This window comes from Apostichopus japonicus, chromosome 17, assembly GCF_037975245.1.
Source record: "Apostichopus japonicus isolate 1M-3 chromosome 17, ASM3797524v1, whole genome shotgun sequence".
Lineage (NCBI taxonomy): Eukaryota > Metazoa > Echinodermata > Holothuroidea > Aspidochirotida > Stichopodidae > Apostichopus > Apostichopus japonicus.
The window spans coordinates 33,692,656-33,710,340 of NC_092577.1; the positions used below are offsets into that span (position 1 = coordinate 33,692,656).

The 17,685-nt window shown below is 34.0% G+C and overlaps 1 protein-coding gene and 1 long non-coding RNA gene across 2 annotated transcripts; one reads left to right on the plus strand and one right to left on the minus strand.

Moving 5' to 3' along the window:
• The first annotated feature begins 1,171 nt into the window (after positions 1-1,171).
• Positions 1,172-5,918, plus strand: LOC139985182 (uncharacterized). Its single transcript, XR_011799335.1, has 2 exons — positions 1,172-2,417; positions 3,112-5,918. It is a non-coding gene; the product is annotated as an uncharacterized lncRNA (long non-coding RNA).
• LOC139985181 (two pore potassium channel protein sup-9-like) lies at positions 4,385-15,892 on the minus strand. The gene is made up of 2 exons (XM_071999437.1): positions 14,960-15,892; positions 4,385-7,171 (listed from the first exon to the last, which is right to left on the minus strand). The coding sequence occupies exons 1-2, from the start codon at positions 15,240-15,242 to the stop codon at positions 6,393-6,395; spliced, it is 1,062 nt and encodes a 353-aa protein (XP_071855538.1). The 5' UTR covers positions 15,243-15,892; the 3' UTR covers positions 4,385-6,392.
• Positions 15,893-17,685: the final 1,793 nt, after the last annotated feature.

Consider the following 17,685-nt stretch of genomic DNA (forward strand, 5'->3'; position numbering starts at 1 on the left):
TGTTTAGAAAATCCATTTCTCCTTTTTCTCGTTGACGAAATCTGATGTGTTTAAGCAGTTAGAAAAACGAGTTAAATTCCCGATCAGATGATCGTTCATATCAAGAAGACAATACAACGGTAATAAGGCTGATGTACGCTACAGTGCATTTATATCTTGTTGTATAGTATACTTTATTTTCAGTTCTCTGAAAATCTGTATCATGCATGAACAAAATTTGTTTTTCTTGTTATTGTTGGACTTGTATATTTAAACACAAAATAGATAAATATTGCACCTTTTTATGGTTACGCATCGTAGATTCTTCATATTTTCGTTACTTTCATGGTTATCTTTCAACCAGATTTCTTAAGTGGGTCGTATACGGTCCAGCTGTTTCAATCGTTGCTTATAGATTAAACAAAATATACCAATGTAACTTATAAATATTGAAAGAATTAAAATTGGGCATACGTCCACATGTTTCCAAAGAAATGAAATCTATATATATATATATATATATTATATATTATTAGAGAAAACCAGAGAAATAAGATATGACTCATAATTGACAAATAAGGAGTAAGTTTTACAAAATATATTGGAATTTTCGGTCCCCCTGGGACCTTCGTCAGCAATACTTGGCAGTCGAATGAGAAGTACAAAATGATTTTGTACTTCTCATTCGACTGCCAAGTATTGCTGACGAAGGTCCCAGGGGGACCGAAAATTCCAATATATTTTGTAAAACTTACTCCTTATTTGTCAATTATGAGTCATATCTTATTTCTCTGGTTTTCTCTAATAATATTTTCTTTTGGAGTAAACGTGGATTTTCGTTATATTATATATTATATATATATATATACACATATATATATACACACATATATATATATCTATATATATATATATATATGTTGATACTAGATGAGACTAGTGGAACACTAGTAGTTGTTACTCGGAGTTTCACGCGTTATAGCGATCTTCAGACAACTTCAGAGTTGTCTGAAGATCGCTATAACGCGTGAAACTCCGAGTAACAACTACTAGTGTTCCACTAGTCTCATCTATTATCAACATATATTACGCTCTGTCCAATGGACATAGAGCACTCTGCGCCAAGATAGACGCCAACCTACTCTCTCTATATATATATATATATATAATAACACATTTCAGTGGTCGTAAACGGTCCAGCTGTTTCAGTTGTTGTTACAGATTAAACAAAATAAACTAATATAACTTATACATATTCAAGGACTTAAAATTGGGTTCGTTCATGGGTTGCTAAAGAAATGAAATCTCAAGAAAGGGGGAGAAAGCACCTCTATATATGGTGTTGTACTTTTCAACTGTACCCAAGATTGATATGATGGTTGAGAGGTAAGCTGGTTTTCATCGTTACCGCACTAAATATACGCCGATAAGAATGTAGGCCTACCATAGATGGTTAAAAGGTAAAGATTCAAATAATATCTTTTGAATGTGGAAAGAGATGTGAAAACTTGGTGATTTCTGACAGTACAACAAAATTTACGCTACATATGAAAACAATACTGCATATAAAAACTAACAATACATATAAAAACTAACACTACAAATAAAAACTTACACACTACATATAAAACTAACACTACATATATCAACACGTACGCTACATTTTAAAAACTAACACTGCATATACAAACTAACGTTACACATTAAAACTTGCACTACATGTAAAAACTAACACTATATATTAAAACTAACACTACACATATAAGATCTTACAGTATAGGAAGTTACAGTGTTATGCAGTGTATTTATGTATAGTGCAAGTGCTTATCAGTAGTGTTAGTTCCCCCCCCCCCCCGAAAAAAAATCCGCTTAATGTATAGTGAATTTTCTCTTATACCAAAAATATATAATTTTGGGATTGTTTAAGTTTGTAGCATCTTTCACAATTTGTACATCTGTCTACAGTAAATGTTATCAAAACAGTTATTGAAAGCAACAGAAGGGGAGAAATGTTTCGCAATATTTAAACTACTATAACATATCGCTAGATTTCCATATGCAAAGTGGTTTCACTGTTACCGTATTATTCCACAACGTATATGCATACCAATAATCTACGCATTCATGTGCGAGAATAAATTTGGTATACCGTGTAGCAGCCGTAATGTTGTTTCTTAATTGAAAAAAAAATAGTACACACGTAACCAATTGCTTTTTAAACAATTACGTTAACGGCCTTCCATGTCAATTTAATATAGGTGTGGTTGATGTAAAAAACGGATGCCGTTATTGAGTGACTCGGTCTTTATAAATGACTCAGTGACGGTGAGTTCACGCTCTCCTGACTAACTCTCTGACCAGCAGTGGTGATATTGACGTCACTGTGACGTAACGCTGACGGAAGGCACGCTCTCGAAGCAATAATTTTGTTTTACCAGGTAGGTTATATCATGTTTAAAACCTTTGTCATCCACATATCCTTATTCTGTGATGACCATGAATGTTGTGTCCTGACACACGTGTGTTATATTTATAAGTTGTAAACTCGCATCTCGGAAATGTTTGCAAAAACCATTTGGTGTGAACCGTGTGATTGTCAATACGACATTGATAGCGATAAAGGAATAGACCCAACATAAATAAATAATGGAGCTTAGAAAAGAAACGTTTAGTCTACTGCAATATGAGACGACTTTTGCAGTCGTGCATTAGCGGTGAGGTTGATTTCTTTATATTTATGTACTAACACAAATAATGCGATGACCGTGCAGTGCAATTCACTATATAGGGTTGGACAAATTTGATGAAAAAACCGTGAAAAGTCCTTAATAAATGTACCTTAAATTTAAGACCAGGATTATTTTTCAGAGCATGAATAAGAGATAGAGAGAGACTGATGTATATTATGAAAGAAATAAATAAATAAACGCTTTTATACGAAAATATAAATATGTGTTAAGGTAACGTTTTATAAGTTATTAATAATAACAAAAATGTATATATATTTAAAGTATTGATTTATTAAAGGCTTAAATCTCATATTTTTAAAAAGAACATTTTATTCCACACATTCCTGAAAAAATTATTTCGCAGTTTCGTCTATTTATAACTTCCCCCATTTTTTTTCCACAGTGGAAGTTTCCCTCCCGTCTTATAGTATTGAAAAGACTAACGTCATTATCCATGTATAGGCTATACATGAAGTTAATGGAACAGAAAAACGCGCCTTTCTTACGACGCAAGCAAGTCAAATCTATGTTCAGGAAGTGTAACTCCCTCGGGGAATTCATGTTTTTCTTTTAACGTGCTGTCGACTGTATGATAGAGAAGGACCTTTTTTTCTTTGAATGTGTGTTAACGACATTGGCCTCCGTTGTACACAGACACGCGAACGGTAGTTCTTGATACGGAGGCGTAGAGATTGCCTAACAATTTCATTTTATTTGATTTCTCCATATATTATCTTTTCGAAATATATCGAGGAGGCGAGGAATATATTGATTTTATGATAGATCAGTATCTATTACAAACTGTCTGTTGATAATAAAAAAAATGGGAATAAAAAAGAAGAGAATATATACTATACATCACAGCTTGCTTCTGAAGTATAGAACTGTTTTCACGTATAGTAAAAGTACTGTAAAATGTGCTTAGGCTATGTCAATACTGTGTCATATTGAGTGAAAGGTTTGTTCACATCTTCACAGACATCAGCAAACACACATCAGTGTAAGCCTATCTGTTGTTATAGCCTATCGTTATTTCATTCATACACTGTTATGTAACAAGGATTAAGTAAATGAATTATTTGTATAGCTAGATACCATTGCTAATGAGTGTTGTCTACACGAGACAGTTATCTTTTCTAACGTACAGTGGTTTAGTGATTTAAAACTGATTTTCGTTCGCATCGTGCTAAAATTCTTCGTTCGCATGGTGGTAAAATTTATTCGTTCGCATGGTGTTAACATAATTCATTCGCAAGGTGGTAACATATTTTTCATTCGCATGGTGTTAACATAATTCATTTGCATGGTGGTAACACATTTTTCATTCGCATGGTGTTAACATAGTGGTAACATATTTTTCATTTGCATTGTGGTATCATATTTTGTGATTCGCATGGGTGTTAACATACTCTAGTTTAGTCGTATGGTGCTAACAAAAGTGATTTCGATTGTCATTGTTGTTGCTATATTGAACCTATTTGTGATGTTGTTACTGTGTTTTGTTGTTGATGTTGATTCTGTTTTTGTTGATGGCTTTGACGTCACCGCCGTTGTTATTTCTGACTTGCTCTTGCTAACAAAATAGTTATATGCCACGGTCCCCCATAGAGGAACAGTAACCAAAACAACAACAACAACAACTAATACCAAAAAGGAATAATAAAAAAAAAACAATATTGCGTAATACAAATTCTGTATTCAATCATTCCACACGTACGAAAAAGGATAACAGTAAATAACAATTAATAAAGGGCACAATATAAAAATTCTCCCATATACAAGATAATGGCGACTAATATGTGAGGTTATCAAAACGAAATGCAATCTAATGTTAATCGTTCTATAAATATGAAAATCTTCAAAATGTGAAATCAAAACTACATATATTTTCCTGCTATATAGATTCAACAAAATAGTTTACTTTTGATGTTATTGCGTACACTGTTTCGCAATACCTTTGAACTAGGCCACAAATAATAGATGAAGTCTTTACAGGCAAGTGTTCATATCATATCAAACGACACCATTCTATGCAATGCCTTAGTGCAATTGGAAGCTGTAAAGCAGTACGTACTATTTAAATTTAATATGAAATGCATTTTTTTGGGGCCTTTTATTTCGTAAAATCGTAATTCATGAGAAATTTTACCCAACCTTCTTCGAAACGGATTGGCAAATAAACTTGCCTAAACCAACTATATTGAATGATCTGCATTCACATGTCGTGTAAAAAAAAAATGGATTCAAAATTTCAACCGAAATTCAGGCAGGAAAGCTGCTTTAACTCTGTGGCTCGCCAAATGATTGTGCGACGCATTGACTCAGAATTAAAAATATTATCAATAAATATTATCATTTTCATTTAAAACTCAATATGTTGCTTTCAAGAAAATTGTATCCATTGTAGACAAAAAAATCAAGTAGAAGTAGGTCTTGAGGTCTTGAGATCTTGAGATCTAAGGACGTAAAATTAACTTCAAGCGCATAAATCCATAGCATCGTTGGCTTGTATGACAGAGATCTTTGTCAAGAAAAACTCCACCAAAAACATCCCAGAATTATTTTTTTTCGGTTTAAGATATATATAGCTTTAATTGTCATATAATGTGAGCTGTCACTTTGAATTTCTGATGTTCCACTAGTATTTTAAACCGTTTGCTTTTTCTTTGTTTTCTCTTGACACATTTTCAAAGTAGAATATTTTCAATGATGTCATTGAAACCAATGCCATTATAAGGTCATGTTCAAAGAAGTTCCAACATTTTAGATTCAGCATTTAAAAAGTCCGCAAAATCCGTCTTTTTTACGGAAAATATCCATCCATGATTGTTATCTATCTAGGTAAAGGAAACATAACACATTGAAGCACTTGTGGCTCGATGATGTATTATTTGCCTGGTGTGTATCATGAAACGTTAAAAATCTGAAACATCTCCTAAACGGAATTAGATCTTTGCTTGACTGTTTGGGGAAAATGTTTATGACGGCAATCTCTATCACATAGAGCAATATTTGATGGTTAAATTTGGTAAGGATCTAATTAAATGATTACGTTCATACTTTTTACCGTTTATAATGTTTTCGTTTGTTGATAATATTTGAAACTACTTTAATCTGTTTTTAAGGCAAGTCAGGCTATCGCCCTTATAAATACTCTGAAAACAACTCATCCATAAACACACTCCAAAATAAAAAATAAATAAAAAACAATTGAAAAATTAATAACAATAGTTTAATGATAATTCCCATACACCTACAAAAATGATAATTTTTTTTTAATCAAACATTTTGTTTTTTTTATAAAAAATGACATAAAGAAATCTTCACCGACTGTTAAGACCCAATCAGTAAGGATTATTTATCAAATAAGATTGTACTTAAGAACAAGAGCAACTTTATAATTACCATATTTAGTTAATATTTTAATAAAGGAAAATTAAGGGGAAAAATGATTCATAACTAATTAATTCTAGAAAATGCTTGTCACAACATATACTCAAAACTTTAAAAAAAAAAGTTATAGCCTAGAGGAGGATTAAATCGTTTTTCAATCATCTCAAATTTAATATAAATCATTTTGAAAGAAATGGGGGGAAACATATGAGCTACAGATCGTTCGGGTTTAAAAAAAAAAAACGTTTTTTTTAAATTTAACTTTTTTTAAATTAATTATTAAAATATTATTTATACAGATCGACGCTTACCAGATCTTTGTGAGTTCCTAAACTGATTCAGTGTTTCATCTAAGTCTGCGTACTGCGTGTTATAAATACTTTGTCGGTATAAAGAGAAATGGACATCGTCCGGTCCAAGTAAATTACTCGGTTCATATGGATCATAGAGGGCGGAGCGATCTTTGATATCTTTTCCCCCTAGCAACGGACCGGAAGAATGGTTATGGTTCGAGTGAAAGGCAATATGGGAATCGATATGGTTGAGTTCTACCGCGCTCTGTCGCATGGCTTGCTCCTGTTGCTCCCGACGCTCATCTTCAGTGTTGAGTGTGAGCAGCCTGAGCACTAAAAGATTCATCACTGAGGCGACCACCACCAGCGCTCCTAAGATGTACATTATACTAAAGAAGACGTACTGCGGTGAGTTTTGTAAATGGTTATTTTTCTGTAGAACGACCAGATCTCCAAATCCTATGGTGGTTAACGTTATCGACACGAAATAATAAGCGTCTAAGAAACTCCAATTTTCAAATTTAGAGAATGCTAAAGATCCAGTGATGGTTATAAATCCAGTCGTTAATGCACCAATCATAACCAACTCCGTATGGGAGACTTCTGCTTTTTTAAATTTTAAGCATCTCTTGATCTTCTTGATACCGAATCCCATTAAAATATTTAATCTTTCGCCAACGCTTTGAAACATGACCAGATTAAGTGGAATTCCGATGAGAGAATAGATCATACAAAAGATCTTGCCACCGTCGGTGCGGGGTGTCGAATGACCGTACCCTGTAGAGAAAGTAAAAAAAATATGGGAAAGAGAAAAAGAGAGTTAGAGAGATATGAAACAAAACCCATCATTATAGAATTCCACTGAGTAGTTTACACAGATACACCGTCTACAGGAAAAATATGCTTATAGTAATAATAATGATAGCGTAGGAATAATACATACATACATACACGCATACATACATACAATACACAAATGTACAATAAATACGATGTATTTATATATATATAAATATATATATATAAATATATATATATATTTATTTATATAAATATATATATATAGATATATATATATAAATATATATATATATATACATATTTATATATATATATATAAATATATATATATATAGATAGATATATATAAATATATATATATATATATATTTATATATAAATATATATATAGATATATATATATATATATTTATATATATATATATATATATATAGATATATATATAGATATAGATACATATACATATATGTACATACATGGACATATATATATATATTATTATATATACCGTTACACATACATCGCTATATAACGTTTCGCATGATAATTCCAGTCGAAGAAGAAAATGTATGTTAATAATACGTTAAAGTAGCAACGACAGTTCGTTGAAAAATCGATAAGAGGAATTCATCTCTAGTAGCCGAATCAGATGCCATAAATAGTACAACACCGAGGATGTAAAGGAATAACGGAGTCTTGGCTCGTTGGAAGGTTTTTAGTATTCAGACATTACAATTGTAATCCATATTTTCTCAACACTTTACAGGCTGTAAGGTTAATATAATTATGTTATGTTCATAAGAAGAAAATGGTTAAGCGGTAAATTCGAATTTGTCAATTGTTGTACTTTCATGACAAGTCCTAAGCTTAAAGTGGTTTGACTTCCAAAGACTGAAATGTTAAGTGGTATTTTGAGAGGTAAGGGGACGGGAGGGGGGGGTGGGGGGGAGCGTGCATTACTAGGTATATCTTACGAGGCATTACAAATAATTGACATAATTTTGTTCACACCTTGGAAAGATACACGTTAATTATATTATTAGTAAGTGTATATCCATGGTAATGTTATTAAGACACTTGGTAATTCCAGTGAACATAGTAACATTCTAGTTTCAAAAACTTCTTTTCACAACTGAATGTATAAATAAAAGATACCCCAACTGACGATGGGGGTGGGGGTGGGGGTGGGGGTGGGGGTGGGGGCGGGGTGGAGGTGGGGTGGGGGTTGGGGCATGCCCCCTGCAAGATAAAAACAATACTCATGAAAAAGAAAGTTCATATTAAGACGAACGTTAACAGATGAAGGGCTATAGACCTGTCGGTGTTACTGTGTTTAAAAGCAATAGAAGAGGATATTGTTATAGCTGTATACAACAGTAGGTTTCATCATGGTCTTAGATGGATTTTTATGACGTAATCAGACTATCTAGACTATTAGTTTGCAGGCCTCTTTCTTTTGTTTCACTCTCTATTGCGTCTCCTATTTTATAAAGACGACGAACAAAATAGCTTCAAACAATCTCCAGCTTCCTCTGCAACTATAGCCAATCAACGCTTACGCTTAGCTTAGCTTATGAATATGCATGACTTAATCTGCATTGAATATTCCTTCAATTGTCAGTCTCGCTTTGCTCTCTAGCAATTCATGTACCGTCAGACAAATAACAGGTCTATATATGAATATTCAGTAGATAAATTAAATTTAGATTTGGTAAAACTCCCGTGTGTCACCTACCCCTCCCCCACCCCCCCCCCCCTTATCCACCCCCACTTCCCTTCCCATCTGCTTACTAAGTACATCACCCAAGCAATACATGTTCACCGTTTCATAGCAATAAACGATGTTGAAGAGTCATTATTCTGTGTACATATAGACATAGTTACAGGGACGTTGTCAGGGTTACATGTATAGGAAAGTCGTTAAATTAATTAATTTTGCTATCGATGTCTGCACTACGTTTTCATATGCAATGGGATAGCAAAGTTACATCACTGGATTCACGCGGGTGTAATATAAACGTTGCATATCACGTGACCAAACAAGAATATTACTAGACTTCATTTCGTGTATGCCTTAAATTGTACAGCAGAATTGCAATAAAACGTGATGTTGTGCACGTTTTACGTATAACGGTATAGCTACATATGCCATTGCTATTACCAATAACGCCATTGACGAGATCTATTTCTGATTAGTAAATCATAATCAACACTATCTTTCTAAGTACACACCTACAAAATATAATACTTTATTAAATCTTGGTCGTCCGCTCCCGATTGAAATTGAATTAATAACGTTTTTAGGTGACCGGGTTTTCGTGCTTTTCACAGAAACCGGAGTGTGTACAAACCACCCGATACAAATATATAGTCTTAAGAGGTTCATTCTTTTCTATAAATCTAACTTCTGGGTTCGTGTCTGCCAAACAAAAAAAGTCGTTTAGCTCAACAAGTGATTTCAACAGAGAACGAGATTATGTTACAAACATTACTACGTAAGATAAGTACAATCACCCGTTGTATGAGTACGAGTGCAAGGCTGTAAACATATTCCAGTACGTAATTATGCATTAGTATCTTTACCAAATTGACAAAAAAAAACTACAAAATATGCATAAATATCACACAATATTATGCATTATTTATGAAACAAAATATTCGAGTATACCAATACCAAATTTACAATAATTGTCATATATATATATATAGGCTTTTACTTCTTCAACGGACTTTTCATCTGATTCGTAAAAATATTGACTATTTCCTCAAGTTACTCCAAAAAACACTCTCTTCCCTGTTACAAAATTCCAAAATGTTAGACTCGACGTTAAAGAAAATTTTTTTTGCATCTCTCAGATTTCCCCCCAAATATGTCAAAATACTGGCTTTTCTTACGACAAAAAAAAGAGAGTACATTACTGTGATATGAAACATTTATGTCCACAATGTCCTTGTTTTATAGATATAACCGCATTTTTCTACATCAAATACACAATTCATGTAACTTAAACAACGAGTTACCGATCTAATGACAATATGACACCACACATCATATCATATTTTATGAATTTTTGAAACTGAATCTGCCTAAAACCTCTTTTATTAGAAACACGAGAACGAAGTGTTTCCTTCATGGCAAATTTCACGCGCGTGCGTATTAGCCTACTGATAGTCAGAGACAAAGATCTTTTTCGAATTACGACAGAAGTCAGTTGCGCCCTTTGGTTCCGTTGCTAGCTAATAAATGTAAAATTTTTAAGGGATTTGATGTGATGAAACAAGTGACTAAACGAGTTGAGAAACCACGACCTTTGAAGTTATTACGTAATAAGAAAATATCAGCTTTGAATTGGAAATGGCAATATACAAGGATCGCACCCAACAACTACGGGCTGGATATCTAGTAGATCTCATAGAACAAGTGTTGTAATCCCGAGGTTATCCGTGCGGGTTCCCATAAAGTTCTATACAAAATGTCTTTTCTCTTTTCCAGTAACTTTTGCAGACCTGATTGTTTACATAGCTCATAATAATATTGATCATCGGTGATGATGATGATGATGATGATGATGATGATGATGATGATGATGATGATGATGATGATGATGATGATGATGATGATGATGATGATGATGATGATGATGATGATGATGATGATGATGATGATGATGATGATGATGATGATGATGATGATGATGATGATGATGATGATGATTTTCATTATCATTATCATTTTTATTTTAATATTCTATATAATGGTAGAACATATCATATTGTCTTGTTTACTGGTCAAACGAATTGCATGCTCTGATATAAAGAGGGTTGTCAATATATATTAATACAATTTAACAGAACCATTGCACTATAACGCCATTTAGCCATCATACGTTATATATATATTTTCAAGCCAAACTCGTACGCAGTAACTTCGTTCCCAGTTTTGCCTGACATGAACAGTTGATTACGTGTGAATCTTTCGCTACTCACTAAGGGATACCTGCTTTATCCCTTTCTGTAAGTGAAACGAAACAGAAAAAAAATCTAACAGATAGACCGGTCCTTTGGGAGCCTAGAGATGCCTCCAAAACTCATTGAATATTAAAAGTATTGCAGAGTCGGATGTTTAGTGGCGAGATTACAGGAGCTGTGAAGAATGCATAGCATGGAAGTTAAACAAGGAGAGAATTCTGTTCTTTCTGTATGTTTTAATGCAATTTTTAAAATTTGTAACAAAAATTAGTATAACAATTATTACATATATATATATATATATATATATATATATATATATATATATATATATATATATATATATATATATATTTATATATATATATATATATGGAAATGGCATACCATGCTGTATAACCAACCTCATAAAGTAAGTTTGACCAAAGTTCTACAAAGCTAATTTGCTAGATTAAATAGGCTGCTTTAAGATGTAACACCCTTTTTTTACGATAATTTTAGAGGTTATTATTATCATTTAACAATACTATTCAAAAGAGCTATAAGTATCCCCATGAAGGCCTATACACCACAACTTATTACTCCGGATTACTCCATGTTACTCCTTTTTCACGTGTATCTATATTGTGTTGTTGTGTATATCATCGCCTTTATTCTACGCACTGTGCCGCCTAGACTTCCAATATAACTGTACAATATGTGATTTGTTTGCTTGCGTCGCTATCGAGACTTGGGAATAAAATAAAATAAAATTTTATTTTGCAACAACTATGATGAAATGAAAATCAATCATGCTGGTATTTTACAAAGACGATCATCTAAATGCATGGTTTACTAATAAATATTGTTGGTTCTGTTTATTGATAAAGCAAAGCAGGCATAGGTTTAATGTAGTACCGTAGTCAGTATATGCTGAAGAGAAAATATGTTATAACCCGTGTATATAGTTGTTGTAAACGAGATATATGGTGGATATAGCAATGTACTGTGTGCAGTGGCGTAGGAAGGTACTTTTGAGTGGGGGGGGGGGGCTGAAGACTGATGGCCGGCCTGGGGGAGGGGTCTAAGGGGAGGGGGTGTCCCCCTCCCCTTTGGATTTTTCTTTGCATTTCCAGGTGGCCTCAGATGCAATTTGGTGCAATATAGCACACTTCAACCCACCCACTCCATTTTGTATATAATTTTGCATTTTCACCTGGCCTTAGATGCAATTTGGTGCTCCAAATGAGATTTTTCTCCCATTTGGAAATGAAAAAGGGGTTTTCTGACTTGCGAAGCGGGGGGGGGGGGGCGGAATGGTACTTCCGCCCCTCCATATTTTTCACTGGGGGGCTGGCGCCCCCCCAGCCCCCCCGGTTCCTACGCCCTTGACTGTGTGTATGGCTTTCAATGCAGTATTGCATATAAACATAGTGTTATATATGTTTTAGATACTGAATAAGAAGGATAATCCAAATGCAACTATATATGGTTGTGAATCGTTCGAAGAAGTAAAGCGAGGAGAGGGGTGGGGTTGCGGGGGGGGGGCAACATGTGGTACAGTTTTTTGAAAATATTAAAAGGGAACCTCTACATAAATTAGAAATAGAAACGCCAATTTTTGATTATCTGAAGAATGTTTACCATATTTTTATCGAATAAGTGCCCTCTTGCTGTTAATCAAATGTTGTGAAATGATCCCACATACGAACAAAACAAAACATGTAATTAGAAATTGTCAGTTTTGTTAGAAATTTACAAAACAAAATAGTAGTTTTAAAATTCCATTTGGTTGAAAAACCCATTCAAATACTGAGATTTGTGGTACAGGATACACAGACAGTCCGCTTGTCATGGCGGTGTGAGATGATTGTTTCAAGTTCACATGACCCAATGTCGTTCGAAGTTTAGCCACCCCCAGCCTTTAACCTTCTTCCGTCGCCTCTGAGCAAAGACTATAGTCTACCTCCAGGAACCCTCACTCGACAGTTATCTATTTTTGTTTTTACTTTTATATTTAACTCTGGACAACATTTCCGCAACGTAATTGAGTTGGCCTTTAGGAATTATGCACTACTTTGCTATTTTTAGTTATTCTAAACAAGTCTGGAGAATATCTAATGTAATAAACAAAATTTAGAAACGATTTACTCTGTGATGCCTTTGTCATTCGAGAAAGTTAGAAAAGTCCAGAAATGTCTAGGATGGCAAATCTGTCTGGAGGTGATATTCTTTTCAAATCATGATTTCACGCCAAGGTAGGCTAAAGCTATAATAAATGTTTGCCCCTCTATTAGATTAAAACTATAAAAAACAGTATATCTATATATATGTAGATATGGATGGATGGATGGGTGGGTGGGTGGGTGGGTGGGTGGATGGATGGATGGATGGATGGATGGATGGATGGATGGATGGATGGATGGATGGATGGATGGATGGATGGATGGATGGATGGATGGATGGATGGATGGATGGATGGATGGATGGATGGATGGATGGATGGATGGATGGATGGATGGATGGATGGATGGATGGATGGATGGATGGATGGATGGATGGATGGATGGATGGATGGATGGATGGATGGATGGATGGATGGATGGATGGATGGATGGATGGATGGATGGATGGATGGATGGATGGATGGATGGATGGATGGATGGATGGATGGATGGATGGATGGATGGATGGATGGATGGATGGATGGATGGATGGATGGATGGATGGATGGATGGATGGATGGATGGATGGATGGATGGATGGATGGATGGATGGATGGATGGATGGATGGATGGATGGATGGATGGATGGATGGATGGATGGATGGATGGATGGATGGATGGATGGATGGATGGATGGATAGATGTATATGTATGTATACATGTATATATATATATATATATATATAAATATATATATATACATATTTGCATTATTTAAATTATAGCCATATGTTGTCTATAGCCTGGTTTGTCGTCGTACTTATTACATGTTGGACGTCATTAGCGCTTAACAACCTCATAAAAACACGACAGCCATGTAGTAACCCCAATTGAAATAACCTGGCACGTTATCCAGATACAGAACAAACAATCATTACCACCTGGGTAAATATTTGAACAAGTAGCAAGAACCAATGAACACAAAAGAAAGAATCGGATAGATTATTATGTGGTATTCCAATATAAGCCTATATACCAATACACAGACGGGATATACATCATTATGTATATATATATATATATATATATATATATAGATATATAGATAAATATATATATATATATATATATATATATATATATATATATATATATATATATATATATATATATATATATATATATATATATATATATATATATATGTTTTTAAACACCTCCTACCCCACCCTTAGCCCGTCCCACACCCCTTCCTAAGTTTCAATGCCAAATCCTGTCTGTGTGACGTTATATAACCATCATCAAAATGCATGATATTATTATAATCTGCCTCTTATCCATTACGAAGCTAACAGCAAATACATTCTCTTAAAGTAATCAGTTTTTCAGAAAGAGAACTAAAACAGTGACAACCAAACATATCTAAAATGAAAACTTTACTATTCATTCAGCAAAAGTCACAAATTTCGTGAATGGCTTTATTTTTTTTTTTGTCTTTTGGAAAAATGAAAAATGAATCATTTTGGAAGGGATACATGAACGTGTATAGATAAGGTACAGTAACTTTTCAAAACTTTCATAACTGTTCATCTTAATGACATTTCTCATTCTAAAATTTACATTGAAAGAAAATGAAAGCCATCGACTTACCGATTGTCGTTATAACTGTCATGCAAAAGAAAAACGATCCAGCAAATTTCCATTGAACGCCAGCTTTTTGTGGTATCAATTTCATTGTTATATTCCTTAAGTTTTCCATATCTGTTTCGGAGATATCATATGTCTTCTGAATTTCTTTCTCAACGTCTTCCAATCTTTTTTTCTCCGTCTCTTCGTGTTTCGATTCTAAAGCATCAAAAACTGCTGCACCCAATAATAAATATAGAAACGTACAGACTATTAACAGCAATGTTCGAACATTTTGCCGTTTCATTTTCAGCGTCTTAAGAGCATTTTCTCTTTACTCCTCCTTTCCTAAAATTGTAAGCTCGTTTTTCTTGTATGCTTTTTTTCTCTCAATAATTAAGACTTGTTAGAAGAAGAATAAAAAAAAATGACAGATAATTTCGCAAACGTATTCTGTTATTCCGTTGATAATTTATCCACCGAAAGGTAATATGTAGAAGATGTAAAAAAAGTACAAGTTGAAATTATAACAGACACCGATATACACCTGCACACCACATGCTGTGTTCACGTAGAGAAATGATGACGGCTGACGGCTTTTAACAACAAATATCCACAAAGGAGAATAAGTCGCTATACGTTAACACACATGTGGACCTTGTACGTGAAATACCGTCTATTCGAACTTGCGTGTATAAAACAACTCGCTACATGCGCTCATTACATACAACTACCAAAAAAAAAAAAAAAAAAGGTCTGGACTTAAATTCCATTATAAGAGATACGGGAATTCCTCACAGTTGTACTAATCTTACACGTTTAAGTCCCAGTCGTGGTCTGCTGTCGATAAGGACACTTTCCAAGTGGTGATGTGACCCATCAACACAGACTAAATCATTATGAACAACCGTATACCGTACTGCAGTGAAATGCAACAAATAAGCGATAACAGCGTTCGACGTAATCTACTGTAGATTCACTGAGCCTCGCTGCTATGCAATTTTAAACCTGTAGTACGCCTTGGTAACCAATCTAGCAATTAAAAAGGCTAGGCGTTTTTCTCTGAAGAAGGGGGGAATAATTCTCTTCAGCGTTTATCAAAATTTGATGAAAGATTTACTAGAAAAAAACAATTTCATGCCTCCTTTATTCTGATCTATTGATTTCATTCGATTCGATTCGATTTGTTTATTTGTTATTGTTGATGAAAGAGGTAGTGTGGTTTTAGTTAGTTTTTGCTTTCAGAAAGTTACAAATAATGTACCGGTTTTGAGAGTAGATTGGATTCATATTGCGAAAACATGGAACTTAAACTAAGTAAGTAAGTAAAACTTTATTGCTCCAAATAAGGAAATTAGTGTTTGGAGCAATAAAGTTTTAATAAATTAAACAAAAAGCAATAAAAAATATTTACAAATATTAAAGATAAAACAAAACCGTCATCATATATGTCATAAAGAGTTGGAAGCAGTTGCAGCTGCTGTTGTTCTTATTGTTGTGCTTATTGTTGTTGTTTATTATTGAAAGGAAGATAATTCGTACAGTGGAAATTTAAGGTAAAATTTTCAAACATTTTGGCAACAACATGCAGTTAATTGTCGATAAAAATTCCAAAAAGGAAAATACAAAATAAGTAAATAAAATGAAAACGAATAATAGACAAAGTAACGAATAAGAAGGAGTAACACTAAATTATTAAATTTCTTAATTGTCATTGTTTAACTTGCTCAAGTCGTTTCGTAAGATATCGAGGAACACCACAACAACTATACGTATCACCTATGTCTAAAAAAACCCGGTTTAACCCTAAGAATTTATAATAGGCCTGTATATAAAAGATGATAGGGTTGTTCTGTTTGAAATTGATTGGTTTCCGCCGATTTGGCACAGGGTCGTGGGTGGGCCTGTGGAGGCGGAGCAGTAGGAGGGGTTGTTCATCAAACGATATATAGCATGTTTTTTTTAAATCTTTTTTATGATTCTTTGGTTTGCTCTTCCGTATAAATATGCTTATATATGTTATGATGGGAACTATGCATTCCTCGGACCGAAACGAAATAATATGACAAGGTTACTTAAAACATTCGATCTCAAAGCAAATTGATTTGAAGTACCGGTATCAACAATTTTGATTGTTCAATATAGACGATATATTTACCGTTTTATCTAACACATAACCATATCCATTTATTGATAAAGGGTTTGGTCTATGTGCTTGAATTAAGTAGATGTTTTGAGTGGTAATGGGGGAGGGGAGTGTGGGGGGGGGGGGGAGGGGGGATTATATGATGATAGAGCGCCAGGGCTTGTAATCCTCAGATTACTGGTTCGAATTCCGTTCTAGCCACAGACAAAAAAGGTTCTTTGATCTTTTCCATAAAACATCAACGAGTGAGAAATTATCTCTTTGCTGAGTGGATGGATATAGGATGGTTAATCACTGTTTATGTGAGTAAAAAGTCACTCCTATTAAAGAGTGGTTTGAAAGCTAGTGAAGTGAGATGTTTTCAATCTTTAAGAGCTCAATTTATGGTAATTCACCGTTAGGAGGAGGTTGGACTTTTTTTCTCTCGAAAGAGTGATTATTGTGGGCACTCTTTAAATTGACGGATTGATTATGAAGCAGGTCGTACGTATAGTTTGGTTGGGATTGGAACTCTCTTTCCCTGTTACCGATTTAGCCTTCAATTTAACAAGGGTGACCTTTGCCTTATAACAACCATTTTGAATCAGGGGCATAGGTAGACTTC